At 44.3% G+C, this 22,626-nt stretch overlaps 1 protein-coding gene across 3 annotated transcripts in view; it reads right to left on the bottom strand.

The window, feature by feature from the left end:
• The window catches only part of cntn5 (contactin 5), a 100,043-nt gene that overhangs the window by 66,963 nt on the left and 10,454 nt on the right, over window positions 1–22,626 (bottom strand). For all 3 annotated transcript variants that reach the window (XM_076036701.1, XM_076036702.1, XM_076036703.1), the window contains exon 2: window positions 5,535–5,653. In XM_076036701.1, the coding sequence (XP_075892816.1) occupies window positions 5,535–5,589 (55 nt within the window). In that variant the 5' untranslated portion in view covers window positions 5,590–5,653. The remainder of the gene's footprint in view (window positions 1–5,534; window positions 5,654–22,626) is intronic.

Genomic DNA, 22,626 nt, shown 5'->3' with positions numbered 1-22,626 from the left:
CCGTCACACTGGTTCTGATGCAGCCTACGGAGTGGCTGAGCTGAAAGGCAGACCAGCGCATTTTAGGGTCTGTGCACGCTCGCAGGGCTTCACTTATGGCACTGCAGCGTCACTGTCAGGGTGGCGACAACGGCAGCAACAGCAAACTGAGCTGTGAGCTAATGTTGGACACTGAGCAGGAAAAAAATGAAGTTCATAAAATCAGAGGAGACAAAATGAGAGGAAACACTGCAGACCAGAGCGACACGGAGACAGCAGTACAGAAGCGGGACACAATTTCCTATTCAGGCAATTTTTCTTGTCATCCTTTCCGTACAGGTGAGTGATCTTTTGGCGTCTGTTGCCAGGCAGCGCACAAACGAGCTTATTTGTTCCGGATGCGGTCTTGGTTGTGTTCTCATCGCTCCGGGGCTCTAACAGAATCGGGCCGAGACCACCACCTCTGGCTGATCTTAATCCACTTGTTTTGTTCCACATCACAGTGTGTTCACAAATGCCCATATGAAGCCAATTAACTGCCGTGTAAAAGAACCCCTGAGCATTTCAACAACACAGCTACATAAACTTTTTAGTTATTGGTGCATCTAATATTTTTTTTTTTTTTTTACAGCAATACTTGGGCAGTCAGGGCCACCGTCTTCTCTCTTCGACAATTCAAAAAGTTCTACCGGAAGCACTTTTCCCTTATGAGTTGCAGTTTGCCAGTCACCATCATTATAATTACGTTTAATGATTATACCAAAGCAATTTAGTCAAATAATTGGTTTCAGAACTAAGCAATTAGAGACAATTTTGTATTAAGTTTTTTGTTTGTTGAAGGCAACACCACCAGATCCAATAGTGCCATTGCTACCTGTTTAACAATTGTTCTATCTATCTATCTATCTATCTATCTATCTATCTATCTATCTATCTATCTATCTATCTATCTATCTATTTATCTATCTGTCTATCTATCTGTCTGTCTGTCATTTGTGTGATATGTGTTGTGTGAGAGGAGGTAGCTAACTGCACACCATACTGCGTAAACAGTAAAAAAAAGGGTCTTGACAATGCCCTGGTATGCACTCTCTGTGCCTGCTGAAAACCAAGGTCACCTTCTCTTCTCGTCCTCTCATTTGTACGGATTGAAATTTTAGATGATTTTGAGCAGCCATCAACAAAAAAAGCAAAAATCTTAATTTTAACAAAAAAGGACAGATTTTATTTGAGAAAAAAAAAAAAATCAATATTCTTTTGAACTACATTCATTAAAACTCCCACACGGAATCCTCCTCAATACAGTTCCACCTTAAACAAAATAAAAAGAGAAAAATAAATCCTTCACTGCAGATGTCTCTATGATATTCTGGATTCACAGCTGGGCTAGCGGTGATCAAAACAGCGCAGCGGGCCCCGTCGCCGTCTGATTCGGCTCAAACGAGCCTGCGGCGTGAAATTTGGGCTTCGTCTGAAGCCAGCCGAGTGCGCAGAGGCAAAAAAAAAAAAAAAAAAATTAATTAGAATCACATATGGCAAGTAGGTGAGACACTCGCGGGGGCTCAAGTAGACGGACATGATTAGCCGAAGCCCGCAAGATTAATGAAGACCTTCACAGGGAGATTATGTTGACTGAAGCTGATTATGCTTGAGACCATTTATTCAGCGGAATATCATTATGGAGGGAACAATCCATACATCATATGCAACCTCAGCTCACCTCCTAGCACACCAGACTACTTATTAAAACCCCATCTTTTCTCCCTGATCCTCGGCACACGTTGGAGATTGTGTGAGCCCCTTCAACCTTTACGCCGTGTGCAACTGCAGCTGAGTGGAGTGATGTATGATATCACATTCGTCCCTGCCTCAAAATGGTAACGCATCCCATAACCCCCTCCCCTCTCCCGGTCCGGCGGGCTCGGTTTCTGCACTTAAACAAACAAACAAGTTCATGCACAAGGTGGCACAGATTTGGCTCTAAATGTGCATGTGTGCTGTATAATGTGCAACACTGACACTTTTCGACGCAGCAGAACTTTTGTAATCATCGGAGGATCATTTTGGACTTTCAAAGTATGAGAATTTCAGTGTAAATACAGTACAAAGTATTATATCCCGGGGTTCGACTGCCTCCAAACCACGCCAGTGTTCACTACTTCACAGCAACAATAGTGATACACTCTGCTTCCAAAAGGGACCACTGGCTACTGAATGCATGTTAAATTAATCATCACTAGAGGAGAAATTTCATGGGAAATAATTCTCAGCTCAACTCCGGGCTTTATTTACAGCCTCGCTGAGACAGTTTCGCTTCAGCCAGCAAATATTTTAACTTTGCAGCGGTTCCAGCAGGTTTGCGCTCCACGAGCATCACAAAGGGGTTGTAGGACTGAAGCCCTCGTGCAGCTCAGATTTACCAGAGAGAACTCAATGTAACTTCAGTGCGAGACTCCTGCTCACCAACATCAACAATTACCTTATTTCCCTTTTTTTGGGCCCCAATTACGACAGACTGCCACCAGTTGGATGGAGTCCATCGGCCCCTGGTGGCGGCACTGCACGGATTGTTTTTTTTATGTGCAGGAGAACAATGAGAACCTGCAGATTACAAACTTTGCAGGATTACGGCATGTGATCTGGGCTGGTAAGACTCTGGAACACAGAGAATTGCAGTTAATCTGTGTGACTTGGCAGCGACTCTCAGGCTCTGTTAAATATTTGAGTGTTTATTTTTCAAAGTGCGGCAATATATTCATTGCATGGTCCGGCTCTTCGGAGCGCATGCAAATAGCCAAACACACACACATGCACACGCTCACACACGCACAGCCACCCGTACCCATATTTCCTGTGCGCGACTCTTTTGCCCTTGGTGAAAATGACTTCATGCATCACTTATACCCGCTGCACATCTGTATTCCCAGCAACCCACTTTTAATATTGAGGTACCTCTGAGTTGAGTGAGGAATTACAATGCAACACATTAAGAAAGTCCACGCAGCGTTGTACTACTAGACCCACAGGTGGAACCAATGACAGGGAGGGGGAATTGAGCCAGACACTTGACAACATGGTTTAAATTAGAACCATAATTTGAATATCTGTGGTGCAAAAAGAAGACGATCAAGAAGACAGAGTGCGACCTACTTCCGATGGCAGCTTTTGTCCTGTGGAACATGAGAGAGAACCTAGAGTCTGGGCTTTTTAACATAATGATCCACCATATGGCAAAGAATTATTGAGTAAAACACTGTCTTGTAATTCTTTCCACCGCAGATTTCCATAGATCTTATGCACTGCAGACACAATGAGCAGCAAACGTTTGACTGATTTGACTCGAGCTGTGGATGCACCAATGTTTTTCTTCCATTTTTAAGCGCGAGTGTTTGTAAACAGCAACGACCTCTGAAATTTCTCTCAAGGCCAAAGAAGGAATGAAGCAGAGGGAACGAACGGCCTGCCACTGCAAGATAACTGCGTTCCTTAGGAAAATGCTGATGATTATTATTGTCTAGCTCCCTTTTGGGCTTGATTAAGTTTCATTGCTGCGCACTGTGGTATTTCTCTTGACTCTCATTTTACACAAATGCGATGCAGACGAGTTCATGAAGTTCGAAAAATATGAAAGTTAGAAAATAGTCTGCGGAAGATATTCCGACTGTGCGTCGGCAGTAAGGAACTCGTTGTGTGGCAAACACAAAGAAATTTGTTGAGGGCTCAACGGTATGAAATAAGGGGCATGTAAAGACAATGTTTATTGTTGCATTAAATGTTTTTATGTATTAATGTATTAAGAACACAATAGCAGTTGATGAGTGGGTGTTTTGACAGTGAGAGGAAGGCCATGTGCGCTTTCCTCTCTTTTCTCATTAGACATGTGTAGTTTTATTGAGAGTCTTCTATACTTATTTTGAGCGGTCACAAAGACAACATAGGACATTTCAGCGAGTAAGTAATAGTTATAATTTAAGAAAATACAATTGACAGTAATAACAGCATGAAAAAAATACCCTGCGGTAAAATGTGTGACTTCAATTTAGTTTGTTGCTGGTGGTGTTGGTGATGCAGCACCACCAACCACACACATTTTTTTTTTTTTTTTTTTTTTTTTTAAATCAACCCATCTGCTCTGTGCTGAACTGCTGCGCTCCTGCACCTGGCTGAAACAGAAGCCCTTCGTACCCGTCCGGATCGCTATGACGGTGCTAACACACAGCCCACACACACACAGCTGTTCGCAGCAGGTGTAATTTTGGGATAAACTTTGCTCAGAACGAGATCTTCCTGATCTTGGACACACATGTCCCTGCACACAAAAATCAGGCTGAAGGAGAGAAGTTAACTGCCTACCACTTTGATTGGCATTAACACTCTGCATTTTCCGTCAGAAAAAATAAATGTGCCTGACCTTCACCATGGCACATTTGCAAAAGAAAATATGCTTATTGTAAAAAAAAAAAAAAGTTAGTAATTGCTGACTGAGATGAGGAACATCTCCGTCTGCCATCTGTGTTTTATTTTTCTTTCGTATCTTGAATTCCAGGAAACTGGGAGCACCATCTGATGGACCTGGCCACATTCTACTCAAAGCCAGGGAGACTGAATTACACACGAAAACTGTCTCCTTGTCATACTAAGAAAAAGTTGAGGTTTAAGTTAGAGTCTCCATTGTGGGGCACGGGATACAGCCCTGTGGGACACCCGAGTTAATGGACTTGGGTGGGAGGATGGTGTCATTAAATCTGACTTTATGGGTTTCATTCTAAGGAAATCATTTATCCAGTAGGTACAGTAAGAAATCTGTGTTTCCTGACCAGCAGGTGGGGCTGTATGGTACTAAATTCACAGCTAAATCAAAAAACATATAATTCACAGAAGTGCGATGTTGCGCTAGATTTCCCAATATACCATTAAATAAATTAATGAATAAATGAAAATTTTAAGATGCATTTTCTTAGGTTTCCAAGCCACTTCATGTATCTTTGCCAAGTCTTGTCAAGAAGCACCTCTACTGAGTCTCCTTTATACTTCAAATGAACACTAGAAACATGTTTAATTCCACACTTTGGTTAAATATTTGGTTCCTCCGGAACTAAATATTTAATTAGCACTATGCACAAACACATGAACCCTTCCTGACTTTCTTCATTTTGTTGTTAGCATCCAGTGCAGGATTCATCAAGTTCCACTGGAGAATAAGGCTGTCCAGATGGCGAATACATTATGGACTGATACATCAATTAGGTTCCCAAAAAATGATCAAAGGCCAGTGTTCATTCATCTGCGAGGCGCCCGTCAGATACCATATTGTGTTTTGTACATCCGTGCAAGTGTGGTGAGACGGAAGCGCGACTACTTTCTGTCTCACATCTGTGATCAAAGCCTGAATGCCCGCACTTTAATTTCACTTTTGGTTTTCACATGCTGGCCCTTTAAAGGAGCCTTGTGACAATGAATTAAAAAAAAAAAGAAGAAAGAAACGAACGACAGAAACTTTCCAACACAACCATTACTTTTTCCATCAAGTACGTAGGCAATTTAGAAATTCTTACCGGAAAGTCCGCCAATAATGGACAAGAAGAAGAGAGGTTTCCATGGTGACCCCATACTGGTTGAAAAGGGTCCCTCCTGCAGTAATGTTAGCAGCTCGGCTTCTTCATTAAAGCTGTGCCTTTGAGACAGAGGAAGAAGACAAAAAGAAAATCAAGTGTTAAGAGGCCTCCAGTTAACCTGACAAGCCAGGATGATGTTTCACTTATCAGTAGAAACTCACAGAGGATGGAAGGAAAGCAGACGCCCTTCTAAAAAATAAAAGCGGCAGCTAGAGTGGCAAGAGACCAGAAGCCTGTGAGAGACACAACCTGAAGCTTAATTACACTAAATTGTAAGAATGCCGACGATGCTCGGGAGGTCCAGATCACCGAACCGGTTGTGAGTCTTCTGGCTCACTCACTCCACAGCTCAAAGTCCCTGACAGATCTGTCATTTTGAGTCGAGCCGTCTCCACACTCAGGGATAGGAGTTAATGCAGACTTGACAATACGCCAGTTCTGAATGGTTATGTCAGACTAATGAGACAAGCGAGTCAGGATGACCAGGATCATGTGGTTTGACGGGAGACTGTTCAGCTTTTCAAGGTGGTCGTGCAGGAATACCACCACCTGCGAAGACTAGGAATCCTGTTGACTTCCACGGTAAACCTCCACTTAGCACAAAGAAACTCTGTCCTTGACAGCACAAACTGCACTGATGAACTCAGCAAAGGTCAAGTTTGCATTTCAAAGCAAAAAGTGTGTTGCAATCATAAAATGAAAAGAAGAAGGTGCAGGTCATTTTCCATTTTTTTTTTCTTGTCTTTTGTGTGACAAACAGCCCTTTACCACTTGCTTAAATATGTTTTCCTTCATTTCATTTAAACACTGAAACTCTTACACGGCTCCAGGTTTTGTCCCTTACTTACGTATTCATTTTCCGTTTCTGACAGCTGCGTCCCATCACAGCGCCGCCGATGAAGCAGCGAGCGTAGTGAGATCTCACGTCAGACTGAAACCCTGACAACATTCCTGCGACAGAGCGGGAATCGAGCCTCTGTTGCGTACGAGCGCACACACAAACAATTAAAATAAGAGGGAAAAGTGAAATAATGCCTGCTTTCTTACAGATGCAGTTCCGTGTGTAAACAAGGCTAATTGGAAACATGCCTGCTGTGTGGGCCGCCGCTATCAGGAGACTGACCTTGTTACCCCCCCCCCCCCCCCCCCGCCCCGAATACCATTCATCTCCAGAGCTTTACTCCTCCATTCATCTGATATTTTTAGCCTCTTTGTTAACCTGTTTTTTATTTAATGCTTTCTGTCTGTTTTCTCTCCTCCACCTCCTCCTCCTCCTCGCACTCCTCCTCCTCCCCTCTTATCTCAGAAACAGGCTCGCTGCTTCTCGCCGAAATTGTCTGCACTTTGGATTACTATTGCGGCAGCACAGGCGGCTCTGAGGGGCTGAGGGAAGCATGTCCACACCCAGCAGGACTCGTCTGGCGTTTATCACGCTTGCCTCTTTTGTCTTTGCTCCGCTTCATTTGCTACCTATTCTCCCGGAGCGCAGCAGCCGCAGCGCCGCTGGGCTTTAACGCTTATGGCTTGACAATTTGGGCTATCTGTTAATTAGAAAATGACAAACAAGCATAACGATGTGATGATCACAATGAGCTTTTTTATGCTTTTCTTATGCAACATTAAAAAAATGACTTTGGAGTCTACATGGAATCCATTCTCTTCGATGTAAATTCAGGCCTTTTTTTTTTTTGACAGACTTTAAAGGTCCCACATTATGCAAAATTCCCCTCGCCGCGATAATTACAACCAGCCTGTCAATGAACTCCCCAGAAATGAGAACAGTGCGTCCTTTACTCCCTTTTGCTTGCTCCATTTTTCTAAAACTCTTTCCTAAAACGTGACATTCGGGAAACTTTCCCTTTGTGATGTCACAGAAGGCTCTGTCATCTTTTCCCGATTTGTGACAACAGCTTCAGCCTGGTGTTCCAGAGTGTCACAGCCACCTAATTTTTTTCTGTAGAAAGTCCATAGCAAAGCAACAAAATGTTGGTAGAATTATTAGAAACAAGGCTGTGGTGCTGTTTTCTGAAGATCTCTTGATTTTCTAAATGATAAATCCTGCTCCCCTTGACTGGGTGACTGGACATAGAAGAAAGGCTTTAAAAACCCCAAGTTTGGAAGACACTTTGTATTCTTTATTTGGTTAATCGAAGTGTTAAGGTCTTAATAAACTGGTTGTGTCAGCAGACCCCTGTGACCCTGAGCTCAGGAAGAAGCAGGTATGGAAAACGGATGGATGGATGGATGGATGGATGGATGGATAGATGGATGGATGGATGGATAATTCTAAAAGTTTCGAAGCTGAAAACTTTCTGCGACAAACAAGTGTGTGGCCTGCGATCACGGTGATGGAGTCGCCCTTGAGCTCCAGCAGTGATGAACAACATGTCGTCCTTCTCCTGGCCAAACAGAAGGGGAGCTTGTGAGTTCATCTCATTCTTCAAGCCCAGGACACAGAGACGGGGTTTCGCCTCCTCATACAAGAACTCAAATTATATCACAATCGGTTCCAAACGTAGTTTCGGATGTCAGCGGGACAATCTGAGGGCCTCCTGCGTATTACACCGTTCCATCTTAGAAAGGAAGGAGGACAAAGACCGGCGACTGACCTTAAACAGAGGGCAATTCGAGGCACAATAAAATATCGAGCCATCATATGAGCCAGCAGTAAGTGACCTGGTGACTTATTGTCTGGTTGGCTGATCCGTCTTCATGGAATAAAAGTAATCAAGCTCGAAGTGGATGAAAAATTGCTCCACTTTGTGTGTACGCACTAATTAAACAAAGCATAATTGGAAAGTAAATAATTGTATGAATGCATTGCACGAAGAACCAGAGTCCTTGTGTAAGGAATGGCCTGTAGACGGTCGCCAGCGCAGATAAATCAAAAGTAGTTTTCTTTCCTGGAACCGAGCTTCTTTCCCTTCGCCACCTCAGTTTGACCCGTTTTTCAACTCATGCAGGGAAAATATGCAATAGCGGTGCAATGGAACATGGCGACCTGCTGTTCATACACAGCTGTCAATCCGACAGATCAAATGGTGTGTATACATTTTTGATGTCCCGCTCAAGAGCAGGCTTGACACTGTATATTGACTGCCATAAAGCTTCGCACCACGGTAGTTATAAAATAGAAATAGAGTTCTGGATGTGTTTTTTTTATACAAACATTTTGACGTACAAAGATAAAAGTATCGTTTGATCGTCATCTTTTTTCTTTTCGCCCTCGTGCATACCGAGACCCTTTTGATTATCCTGGTAACTGATATAGGTGGGAATAAAAAAAAAGAAAAAAAAGTGAGACGTACTAAGACGTAGTTAATAAAGCAAAGGCTTTCTGCCCACTATCCTACTTTAACAGGTGTGCTATATTTCAGCTGGGGCTGTGAAGTGGCTCTCAGCCACACTTGAGTCAGAGTAATCACAGCCCCGCCAGATGGTTATTAATGAGCCAGTGCTCCGGGTGCAACGCCGTGCCCCCGAACATTCCTCCGCGCGATGCCTCTTTTCAGTGGCGTGGCTGCGTTTCCACAAAGGTGTGCTACACGTGCAGTCAACGCACACGTTAGCAGCCATGCACAGGTTGGACGAGCCAAGCGGCAAACGGAGACTCCGAGAGGGAAAAATCAGCCTACTTGAAGCAGAAATGTTGCCAGATCGCAAGCATTATATTAAAAAAAGAAAGGTGCAAATATTCACATGTAGTCACACTGCTGGTTCTCCTACGCAGGACTGACTGTCTGCGTGTGAGATGACTGATGTTTGAGCTTTTCAGGTATGAGAGACATGCTATCATCTCCTGAAATTTGCAAAAATGTTACAGCATATGAATCATAAAATACCAGCGTGCTGAAGTTGGTGTGACGTACACTTTCAACTCCAGGTGATTTATTTCACTTTCACGATAGATTCTCTCTTTAAATGGCTCAGAATCGATGCCTGCTGGGGCTGGAAAACTTTAAGAGTCAAACTCAGCATGAAGAGCCACACCACTATCTATTTCTTATAACTTCTCTTTTTTTCCCCTTGTCCTCTACTGAAAATGTCCTTTTAGAACAATATAATTTACATAAGAATAAAACTGTTAAATCTGCATCTAATATGATATAAATGGGATGTAAAAGACTGCAACTGTGTGTGTGTGTGTGTGTGTGTGTGTTGCAGGAGAGGGGTGTGGGGTAGAGGGGTAGTTGAGCCCATACACACTACTAAGCTCTTCTAATCCGAGCGCAAGGGGAAGAAGTTAAAACAAGATAATACAGGGATTACTGCGGACTTGACCAAAAACAAGCCCTTTGTTGATACTAAATTCTTGCTAAATCAGTCTAAGTCTTTGAAAACCAGCCGAAAAGAGGCAGCAGGTGCATGCAGGGGCACTGTTGAGTGGTGGGCTGCTGACTAGACTTTAATCGCGTCCGGTCTGACTAGCGTAGATAAGACTGACCTGGCGGGGGAGTTGGGGAGGGTGGCTATGTATCACGGTAAGAGCAAACACATACATCAGGACGGGGGAAGTAGCCGTGGCGTTTGAAATAAGAGCTAAAGATCTTCCTCGGGGAAAGTTTCCGAATAGCACTTTTGAAGGTTCGCTCCGACCGGCCGGTGAGGACCCTGCAGAATCCAACGATCCGATTACTGACAAGAGCTGTGGAGGCTGCGTGAGCCCGAAGCTCCCAGTGGAGAACATTAAGCAGCAGGAGAGCAACATGGACAGGCCAATGAAAAAAAGAAAATCAGACTGTTGCCGTGTCCTCGTCTTGGCCGAGACCTGCCTCAAACTGCACAGCATCCCCCTGATCAGGCAGCTGCGCCTGACGAGCCGGGCCGTGACTGGAGCTGACAGGGAGCAGGACTCCGGCAGGAACTCTTGTGTTTACATCCTCGCCGATGCTCGGTGCTCAAACACAGTCAACTCCGACCGGTTGCGCTTCACGGGGTCAGGCTTCTGAAGTGCAAACATCCGTTTCGCCATCGCCGCTCGCTGCTGTTTACCCAGATAGAAATAAGTGAAAATGTATCATCGGCATAGAAAGAGGGTGTGAATATCAGTGCGGGTTGTTGCCTCTGATCTACGGAGTTCTATGGATTTGCAGCATGTGGTTCGTGTGACCCTGTTCAGGTGTTCTTCCGCCTCTCAAGTGGCACACAGATCCGATCTGTGGCACGAATACGTGAGCAGGAAGCCTGTCCACAGGTTTGGATATTGTCAAATTAGATCCAGGCCTGGAGAATAAATCAGATGAGATTTGGTTATCTGCAAATTTGTCAGCAGTCTACGCAGACAGACTGGATAAGTCGGTATCTGGTACTTACGCAAAACTCAGAATCTTAAGAAGTTCCGTTGTGTATTATTCATGCCCAGTAGAATATACGGCTCATGTTGACATAACTTGACTCTTAATTCTTCAAAAACAGTTACAGTCCACCAGTTGGGCAATTGTTTGGTGCTCCACTAAATTCTTTTATAGCCGTCCAGCGCCGGCTTATTTGATTTCCCAGGGTGGCAGCCAAACTGCATTTGGCTGTATGCTGGTTGTGTCAAGCATAAGAAAAGTTTATGCAGGTGCAAATTCAAATCTCAGATATGAGTCACTTCTAAAATGTAGAATGCCGTCAAAAGAAGAAAAGAAAAAAAAAAAAAAACAGGATATAGCCCGTTAATCTGATTTGAGCATCAAGCTGCAGTGTAAATCCAATCTGGGCAGACGGATCAGATTTTTCCCGGTACTGTGGCTCGTACCTTGAAAAGGCAAGCCATGCCAGTCTTTACACTTAGTGTGTTAATGGGCTTACCTCTTTTCTCCCCACTTTTAAATGCAAATACAATCCTGACGATGCTTCTGCACTATACACTTCATTATCATGACTGCTTAATGCAGTTTATTTCTGTCGCTTGGCCACTGGCTAATTTCCCTTTTCCCAGTTGGCTGCCAAACCGCATCTATGAATGTTAGCTGTTTGAAGTGCATGCAAAGGTATAAGCAGGTGTAAATGTCAATATCAGATATCAGATAAAATAGACGTAAGAAGAGAGTCGAGACGACGGATACAGTCAACTAATCAGTGCTGTAAACACACAACTCGCTGTGTATTTGTAAGGGTCGTTCAAACGGAACTAATGCTATAATGGACCATTTTCAATCCTTTGAAGTAAAAATATAATCTGTCTGCAAGGCTCAGACGTGCCTTCGCTTGTCACTCAGGCTGATTTGTTGTCTGCCTAGACCTGGCTGGCAGCCTGGGGGTGAGGCAAACAGCATCTAAACAGCCATCAAAGGTGTTGTAGGAGCAGACGCAGCCAATCGGTTTGCTATGTCAACATTCAGCTCTATCTTTCTTAAACGTCATTCTGTCTGATATAAATATATATATATATATATGTATATATATATATATACATATATGTATATATATATATATATATACATATGTATATATATATATATATATATATATATATATATATATATATATATATATACATATATAAATATATATATATATATATATATACATACATACTGCTCAGTGTCCTCCTTTAGATTTAGAGAAAAAGATTTGGGATGATTAGAAATGTTGTCGTTTTGGTTTGTTTTTTTCAGCTTTGATTTTAGCCATCAGGTAATCAATATTGGAAGTGCCATGACATTTATCTTTGGAATAAAATACTACCAACAATTGAATTAAAAAAAAAAACAAATTGAATATGCAACAAAAGAGCTCTTTTTGTAAATGAAGTAGCAAACTAAGGCTGGTTAGCATTAGCAAAAGACAAAAAAAACAAACTAATGGCCAACTGAATAAGACGAGAATTTATTATTATTTTTTTTTTTAGAAATATCCTTTCCTATCCTTTTTTGTGATGTGCATGTGAAATGTCTCCCCTTGACAAGCAGGGAGCCAGCGAGGAGTCATGATGTCATGCACAGACAAATCCTCGGAGCTGCTTTTGGTGAATAATGACACGACTGCTGGGACGCTGTGACAGCACCCCTGGTGATGTTAGCGGGGACACTGGGACATTTTCTGAATCACGGCGGAAAAGCCCTGCATTCAAGTCCAACTCATTTTGCAGGCAATATTTAAAAACGAAAATCCTCCGAGCCCGACCGTGTCGCTTTATTAAGGCGCTCCTTGCAGGATCGGCCGCGAGAAAGCCGGGCGGTGGCATCACAGAACGAGTCTCGAGCTCCGGAATCGTCAACACTTCATTTGAGGTTTCTTTTTCCCCGCCGAGAATCATCTGCACCGTTTCAGCCTCTTTGACAGTTTGACGTTGATTACAAAGATATTCCGCCACCGAGCGGAGTCAAGGCGCGAATGGATGGCATCAGTGCGATATTGTCGGCGATGAGGTTTCCGCACACGCGCTCCGCAAATGGAACAATAGCCTCTATTAGCGGCCCCCGAGAGGGCCACGGCTTCCACTTGTTCCCAGCCTTTCACTTCATTCCCGGCACTTGTCCTTTTGAGTATAAAAGAAACATCATCAACAATTCTGACGGCATAACATCCGACGCAGTATTGATTACAATAGGGCCCTTGATGATTGGCCAAACGGGTAATGAATATCTAAATAGGGTAAACACTGCTAGGCTAAGTGCCGAGACCGTGCCATTTTCATTAACATCAAACAATTCAGATATTTAGCGACGTGGAGATGGACGGCCAAAAGCATGAGGGATCATTTCTAGAAGGGAATAGCGCATGGGCCTTTTATGTTGGCCTGTCGTCATCCGCCCGGGCCAAAGCCCAGCAACATTAAAGCTTTTAACTTGCCCGAGGCATGACCCACTTCCTGTCTGAGAAACACGCACTTCCTGTTCCCCATGGCGATACATTAGACGCCAGATGTAGCTGAAGCCAAGGGCTCCATAAGACTTTTTTTTCTTTTTTTTATGTACGTCTCTGTGCGATGCATGAGACGCGATTTTCATCTCGGTTGGCTGCGCGTCCCAAAAGAGGGCGCTGTGGGAAGAAAGGGCGGTGTCAAATTCTAAATTCTTTGAATCTGAGAATAAAAATAACATTCTTGTTGATACAATAAGGGCCTTGCTGTTGTTGCTCGGACCCTAATCAGAAGAAGACATAATGCACAGAAACAGTTTGGCTGGGATTCATTGTACAATGTCACCAAAGTTTGTCCAAGTGTATCCGTTTCCCAACCCCACCCCCTAAACAAAACACTGGCCTGATTTTGACAGGCTGACTTGGCTGAGAAACGCGCGCCGTCGCCAAGAATCAGCGTTTTGCAAAATTAAGCCGATTAGTCTCGTGGCAAAACAAGGGGATCGCATCACGTTTGGCATCGGCACCGGCAGCTTCTGTAGGCACGCAAGAAATCCTCGAGAGAAGTTTAGTCATCTTGGCAAACGCCGCCTCCTGCAGATTTCAAGACTTGCCAGGCAGCAACATCTTTCTTGTGTAAGATGAAAGTGATAGCGCAACTCCGTTGTTCTTTGCTTTGGCATCGGATTGTTTCGCTCCCGCCAAGCTCGCTGCCGTCGTGCCACCCGGGTTCGAGGCGACATCACAGGCAGGAATTACAGAGCATTAAGTTTCGTGATTAGTGACGACACCCTACTGCTGCCTCCGACAGATTTTGCTCCTTCCTTTTGTTTCCGGAGAGGTGTTTGATTAACATCTTGTGGATAAGTGGCGAAGACAAAGACGTTCTTTTTCAGCAACTTTTTTTTCCGCGGGATCTCCAGATGAGCAATTACCTCTTCACTGCGGTTTTGTTCATGGGCTCTCACGCTCGGGAAGAGCTGTCTCCCCTCCCTTTGACTCGCCGATGATTCTAATTGTCCCGATGACCTCAATCAAAAGGCAATTAACCAAAAGGTAGAGAGAGGCGCTGGCAGGTTACTGCTTTCGCGATGAGATGGAGGAGCCGACACCTTTTTAAAACTGCGCCGATGCCGTCCGTGACGTCTGTCGCGATGAAGAGAAACGCGCCTCAAACCGGCAGCGTCTGTGTGAGGTGGTGAGTGTGAGGGGACGCCGACGACTCCACAAATGAGGGAGGCGCGATGATGTCAAGTGGCACACGTGTGAACCTTCACACGGGGAAGGAACCCCCGGGGTGAGTTGAGGAGCTAATAGGTTAATAGAGGAAAGCAGGAATAAAGACACTTTTAGTTAATAACAATACTTCCCCTGAATTGATTTTCTCACCGTTCCAAAGCGAGTCGCAGATTGTAATTGCGGGAGAAAATGAGGCACATTTCATAAAAGTAGCTCGGAATCGCTGTGAATTGCGCAGCTCGGCGTTATTAAAACTGCGACGTCGTTCCGAGAATCGCTGGTGGCGAGATTTCGAGGGTTGGGGGGGAAACGGCAGCTACTTTGGGAGCAGGGAGAGGAGTGAAGAACCTACAGGTATTAATCACCTCCGTAGCTGCCGGGCATGGAGCGGATACAACGCAGGCAGATTTTCTAACTATACAATCAAAAAGACACGGTGTTGCATTCCTGCTGATTTGGCCAATTTTAAAGGCCCACCGTGTGACATTTAAAGGGCACTACTGCCAGGAAATAGAATAAAAAAAGCACGCCAAAGTTTGATATCACACCCATAAGTTTGATATCGAATAATCAAAAATGATTGTTTGTAGTGAGTAGTAGTAATGAGGATAATAATAAGCATTTATTTTTATATAAAGAGCAGTTCCACTCGTACCAAGACGGCCATATTGTATCACAGCTGCACGAGGTGTGGGTGCGGCTTCAAGTTTCATCATTTCACAGCTGGTGTTGGAAAGATGTGAGCTCAAATGGGACATCAGAAAATAGGCATTTAACAGCAACACTGCTCGGTCACCACTGGATGCCACTAAACCTTGCACCTCATCACTAAGATCATTATCAAGGTCCACCATTCTGCCTCTTTACCAATAACAAACACCTATTTTTACTGGTGTGTCCGAACTTTCGACTGGTAGTGTAATTTATCTGTAGACCAGTGGGTGGAACTTACGCATACAGAAATGTGAGAACAGCAGAAAACAACACAATTTGCAAAACGTGCTTTCCGTGACATTGTGAGCCTTCGGATCGTCACCTTCAAGCCTTTTTAATTACGACTACGTCGCCACACCAGCTATGCCTTCACACGTAAGCGCAGTGCGTTATTTATGCACCGCTGCCTCCTCACTCAGCCGTCACCTGCGAACGCTGCGGCACATTAAAGTGGAATCGACGGTGAAGCGAAGTCACTCAACGTGGGATTTATTACAGGAACCATCTGCTGGGAATCGCCGCGACCCGAGGTGGAGACGGGCGGCGGAGGAGTGCACACCACCGCCAAGTCTGCTGAAAGGTTGAACGGCCGGGCTTTAAAAACAACGTACACCGTGGCTCATAAATCTGCCTTCAGGATACCTAAAGAGATAAGTAGGTCAACGGTGTCTTTTCTGTTGTGTGTGTGTGTGTTCACAGTCGAGCGACTCTAAAGGACGCTTTGCGCGGTTGCGATATCTTGTGCAGAAATCGAGACGGCAGGAAATTTTTGCGATACTGTTCTTCAGGGAGGTTTGTTTACTCTGTGGAGCGCCGCTTTAGCTCACGGGCAGAGGCAAAGGCTGCGTCTATATAATACACAAACAGACCTTTTGGAGTCCATTTTGGATCACAATTAGAAGTAAATGTGGCCATAATTCTGGTAAGGTTTGGAGAAATGATGCTGCAGGTAGAGATCTATGGTGAATTCAAACAGTTTTAGGAACTAATGCCGCCAGAAAAGAGCAATCAAACAAATTGCCTAAAAAAACAACCCCCCTAAAATAATTATGTAACTATAAAAGTTTATTACAGGGTATATAATATGTTTCATTTTCCACTTCATGCCGATGGATCTGTTTGCGTTTATGTGACGCATATGCTACTGGTTCTCACAACGTACTATTTAAAGGTTCTCATTATATGTATATACGTCTGAAAATAAAAATGGATTCAAGCTAGCAGCCGCGCTCAGAAGCTGTCCGAAAGGAAATTGGGATACTGCCACAAACGATCCGCCGAGAAGATTTATTCAGGACTGTTTGTCTGTTTGTCTGCGGGATTTGACCAAAACTAATGAATGGATTTCCACGAATTGAGCTGGAAGGACTGGGCAATAACAAAGCGGTTTGCCAACAAGTTATTTGCTCGGCAGCCGGCATGCAAAGGGAACTTGAGAAACTTTTTCACCGGTCGTCATTTCCAGGCGATGCAGGAGGACATGTGGTCAATAAAAAAGAAAAAAAAAGATTGGAAAGGGAATCAGAATTCAGATTCAGTCACAGCTGGCGAAGGTTTGCACTGTTTTTTTGGATTTCTTTTTTTTTTTTGATGGTGGTGGTTTTACTCATTGCAGTGGACCAGAAATTGTACCAACTAATCAAGGCCTGCACCCTGAATGCTATCGGCTGAATTGTTGACAGCAGTGGAAGAGGCAATAACTGGAGGCGACCCAGGGTCGGTGGTGAGAGACGGACCGTCTCGGGGGGGGGGGACGAGTGATAAACCATCTGACGTGGCCCTCACGCTCGCCACTTTGAGCCGCCGCCTCTGCGTCTCCCCGAAAAGCCTTTTACACAGAAACACAAAACTACGTAAATATGTTTGATGACGGGTGTTTACCTTCAGCATCATCCTGTTTAATCACAGCTGAGCTTCATTAAAAGCTTTGATTTCGATCAAACGAGCAGCTGCGCGCACGCATTTTCCTTTCGTCTTCGTCGCGACAGCTTTTGACAACATTTGCATTATTTATGCCTTCGGTCCACAAAATAAAGTTTTGCCCGTGGTTTCGCGGTGAAATCAAAAGAGGAGCCAGAGGGATGCGAAGCCACGGCGAGCCGGGACAATCACAAGATTCTCTTCAGGACAGACGAGGAGCTTGAGTTGCTAAATATAGATCAAGAGTGACTGTGCAAATTAAGCCGAGACTTTAGGACATCCTGCAAAGTCTGTTTTGCCGCGCACGAAGATAGAAAGTGAAGTTTTCAAATTTCAAAAGACGTCTTCGCTTCGGAGAGCATCTTGAAGGCCGTCAAGTACATGTGTGCGAATTAAAGGAGCGATCCCGGCGAGACTGGCAGGCTTAACAAGAAGCAGTTCTGGACGCTCTGAACAATAATCGAGCTTCAAGCGGCCAAAACACAGACATTTGGAAATATTCATGATCCATTTCATCTGGAAACATGAAACATGAATGCCAGCTAATATTAATGATTCTAAGGAGTTGATTCCACAGAGATGAGAGCTTATGTGACTTCACTTGAAGAACAAATGTCGACATATGTCGGCCCACAGCAGCAGCAGCAGCAGCAGCACATTTTCATAAAACATCCAGCGCGTTGCTGGGTGGGTGACGCGGTGCACGCCCGGCTGTTTGTTTGTTCAGGTGACTCTGGTAGGGCTCGTTCGGAGCGTTTTAATAAATTCTTCAGTGTACAGCGCACACCCTATAGAATATTGTCTTCTCAAACACACACACACACACACATACACGCACGCGAGGTGAGTGACTTCATTAAACCTGCAGCCAATCAAAGGGAAGAGCTGTTAATAAAGGCGGATTTCCTCTCACTCGCACGCTTTCTTCCCTCTAATCCATGTCATATTAAAAGCAGAGTTCAACTCATTATGCATTCGCCGGTTATTAGCACTTTAATAGGCTGTAATCTCAACAGAAACGGCCAGTGATCAGTAAGAAATGACCCCCGGTGGCCTCCGGAGGCGCTCGGGGGCGGGCGGCTGCTGTGTTGGGACGGCCGCCCTGCCGCAGCGCGACCGGTGCAAATATTCCGCTTGAAGATAATTGGACGGTTGAGACTCTGTGCATCGCGCTCCAAGGATGAGGTATGAGCAGCACACAGAGGCAATGTGTTCCGCATGCAGTCGGCTGAATGCCACGAAACCTACAAGTAAATAAATAAAGTAAAAAAAAAATAATAGGGGTGGTGAATTTGCAGACGTCTCCACGGTCTGAAATTATGACAAAATAATTGAACGGAACCTGTTAGAATCTGTCAAATTAATTGAAAGCGTCTTTGGTCGAAGACGATATATGTGTATTCACGAATTTAATCATTTCTTTCGCTTTTAATGACAGAAAAATGGTCTGAAAAACGGCTGCACAGCCTCACCGGTTGAGCCTTAATAACTCCTTTTCATAGACATTTTAAAGATGATCATTAATGAAAATGTTAATGTTAAATTTTCTGCATGGATCCAAGCCAACATGCAAGATGTTGGAGCATCCACCAATTAACTCTTGCGTGGTGAACGTTCAGCTCACATGGCCATTGAGCTCCGGTGGCCTCTCGTTCCGCGGTTGTTCTCCAACGTTTGCCAGCCGCCTTTGTTTTTGTCGTGAACTGGTTCCAGGAATTTAAATCAGCGCGAGCACTAAGAACAGTCTCTGCCGGCTCTCTTAATTGCGGCCACCGTGGCTTCATTTGCTCAATTTTCAGCTCGCCGACCTCCAAGTGGTGTGATTTGCCTGCAGAAGTCGCAGGAGGAGGCAGGGAGCAGCTTGAAACAGCTGAAGGTGAGAATTAATTAGTGTGAGATTTGACACGTGTGGGGCTTTTTTCCAGATTTATTTTGGGTTTTTTTATTGTTAATTTATTTTCTAGCGAAGCTCGACAGCACGTGAACTTTTACATGCTGCAATGAAAAAAGAAACTTGGCAACGGCAGACAGCAGAGAGAGAGAGAGCGGTGTTGGTATCACAAAATGAAAACAACACAAAACACCAAACAACAACGCAAGCGTGTTCCTCACGAGAGCGTCACAGAGGAGCGGGTCTGCGGCGAGACCAAATGAACAGTTTTTAAATAATGGAGCAAACCAATCCAGCGACTCTGAGGCTGCGCCTTCAACACCAAATAACAGATTAAATTACAACTTTTAACTTTTTATTTCCTCCTGAATCTCTCTGATGGGTTCTTACACAGGAGCTGCAAGACTAATTGAACTGAAAACCAATATTAGAATGTAATGCAGCATCATTAATATAAAGATATACATACATATATAAATATTTTACACACAAGCAAGAAGGCTCTTTCTTGGAAGTGATTGGTCCCAGGGGCCGTTTTCACACTGCAGTATAGCCAACATCAATACTGCTGAATGAAAATGGCCTCCGGTGGCTGAAAGTGAAAAAAAGAAGAAAAAAAAAAGAAAAAGCTGAGTTCTTTTTTCTTTTGCTCTGGACGTGTGTCTTATGCTGAAATGAGAAAATGTTAAAGAGAGCCCGATACTGTACAGAACTATCAAAGACATGCGGCGACGCTGCACATGGTTCCTTGAAGTTGGCCTGCTGTCCTTCTCTGCACCAACCGCATGACCAGCACTGATTAAAAAATTGTACAAAAAAAATAAAATACAAAAAAAAAAAAATAACTTGTATGAGAGCATGAAATTATCCAGTCGGCAGCCGAGCTCCGCAAGACGTGTTGCTTCTCAAAGGTCCCGCAATATGCAGAAGTCACTTTGCCACCTCCTGTTAAATAATCATTCCTTTGTTTTCTCAGTGTCTCTCTCAGCGCTAGAAATGAAAAGAGGCATCAGGACTGTGCTGTTTATGTCGTGATGCTGTTTTTCATTTTTTCCATCGTCAGGTTGGCTCTGCACCGACACACTCCCCCAACATACTGCAACCTCCTGGTCTGTCTCTAGGTAGGAGAAGATATACCTATCCCTTTGTGACCTCACAAAGGGTCTGTTGCCTGACAACACCAAAACAGAACGTGTTTGTTTGCCCTCCAACACCACGTCGTCTTTTTGAGAGATTTTTAAGATTTCTTTTAGTTTACTGCAGCTTTCAGATTTTCATTTTTTATTGTGCATTTCGAGAGATTTGAGAGATTTCGAGAGGTTCGAGAGGGCGCTCCGCTGAAGTCCAGGATGTGAGGACAGGCAGACGGCTTCACGACCAACCCAGTCGCCCACGCTACATCAAAAAAAACATCGCTAGCACTTATTTTTCCTCGCCCGGGTCGTCGTACGCAGCTGAAGGCGACGGCAGAAACGCAAAGCTGGTGGCGGCGGCTGAGCAGCGGCCGACAAGCAGTCGGCGGTTTCTAGCGACGCGCACGTGGTCGGCTGCATTTCATCAACAAAGACTTCGAGCTGGAATCTGGCAGTCGCCGCGGCCACTGGGGGGTGGGATCGCGCGTGAAACCGGAGACGAGCAGCTGGGAGGCGAGTGGGAGGAAAACCAGGAGCAGCAAACTGCAGGAAACCAATGATGAAGACGAGGAGGAGGTGGACATCTATCTATCTATCTATCTATCTATCTATCTATCTATCTATCCGTCTATCCACATTGTATTTATCTATGTATCCATGTAGCATCCATCTATCTATCTATTTATACAAATACCAAATCCCCAAAGGGTTCCATGAGTGCGGCTCTTTCATTCGGCTCACGTGACGCTCGCGCTCGCTATCTCTTCCCCCTGTGTGCTGCACATGGCTTGTCAGTGCCTGAGCGTAGCCTCGTCCTATGATGTGTCTACCACTTTTTGCAGCCTCATTCATTTGCATGGAATCGTTTAAGGGAAAAGGCGTAGGTATTTATTATTTTTTTATTTTAAGACGGTTTTCAAAAGCTTAAGATTTTCCTCGACATTTAATGGAAGCTCCCTCTCACATTCACACAGCAACATGCATGTCATTGAGGTGAGCGGTAGGTATAGGAGAAGCCGGTTTCAAAACCTGTAATATCGTACCAATGAATTAATTAGACATCCAGTATGCTCTGCTAAATGTTTTCAGTATTCTCTCTGCTGTTTACAAAATAGCATACGGTGTTTGATATCATTCACATTTAAAAAAAAAAAAAAAAAAAGGTGTTTTGTTTTTTGTTTTTTTTACACCCAGACATTTTAAGATGACACATTACAAGTCGTTATGCAGTGAAACCTGATATTTAAGAATCATCACGCTGTCAGAGCGCCACACCAGCACATCGCTGCTGTTAAGAGGAGGAGGGAACGAGGAAGGGAGGTGGAGAAAAAGACTCGTTCTCAAGTGGCTTGTCAGAAGGAGTGAAGAGGAGTTCCTTCAAAGCCAGAGGAGGAGAGCAGGCTTTATTTGCACCCCCTCCAGGAAGGAGGGCTTCACCTCCTCAGCAAAGAAGTGAAACTCGAACTGTTTTAGGACGTGGCTTCCAGGGGTCGACACTGTTACTATGTAATAACTATGTAATAACTATGTAATAACGACAATTACATCAGTTAATGCGGGTTCATCATGTGCGTCTTGTTTGTCAAACAGTGGCTGCTGCTGTCAACACACACACATACGCCGATAATGAGCTGTCAGCAATTGTTGTCCATGTTGTTGTGGGGGACGAATGCGACTGTTCTGCTCTGCCGTTCATTGTCACCGGCCCGATCACACGACTCGCTTCGGCTTCAAACGTCAAACGCTGCTCCAAGGAGGGGGGGGAGCAGTCCGCAACTAACAGCGCCAACTCACTTTAGCTCAGCGGTGATCATGTGATCGGCTGCCTTGATGCACGCGACCACCACCGGGACAACAGGAGTAGATTCACTCACTCCTCACTCTGTCATTTCTAAAGAGAGAGAGAGAGACGCAGGAGCTAAAAATATTCTGCTGCAGTTTAGTTGGTTGCAGGTGCCGCAGCCTTTTTTAGTTTGAACCATCTCCACAATGGGGACATAAAACAAAATTTTCCTGATTTCCTGACAAATCCCAGAAACAGGAAGTGTGAACAGGAAGCAGGAAGATGAAAAACCCAAGTAAGTTGCAGGTTTAGCCTGACATTATTTTTTTTTAAGAAGCCATGAAAGGAATTGCTGATTGAAGAATTATTCATTTCAACTGCCCCAAACTAAAGCATTTCACAGTTTGTAATTTTTCCCTATAGTTACCCGCTGCTATTGCATCTATGTGTATGCAATTTAGTCAATTTCGTCATGCACCATGTATGATGAGAATACAGGAAATTCTATTACATAGCTACTGTGTTATTTCTCTTCACTTCACTTCATTTGGCTTATTTTCCACA

The sequence above is a fragment of the Nelusetta ayraudi genome, unplaced genomic scaffold (assembly GCF_046127955.1).
Source record: "Nelusetta ayraudi isolate G7.1 ecotype Tasmania unplaced genomic scaffold, CSIRO-AGI_Nayr_v1 ptg000048l, whole genome shotgun sequence".
Taxonomy (NCBI): domain Eukaryota; kingdom Metazoa; phylum Chordata; class Actinopteri; order Tetraodontiformes; family Monacanthidae; genus Nelusetta; species Nelusetta ayraudi.
The sequence above is the reverse complement of the archived record's forward strand: the minus strand, read 5'-3'. Positions and strand labels throughout refer to the sequence as shown.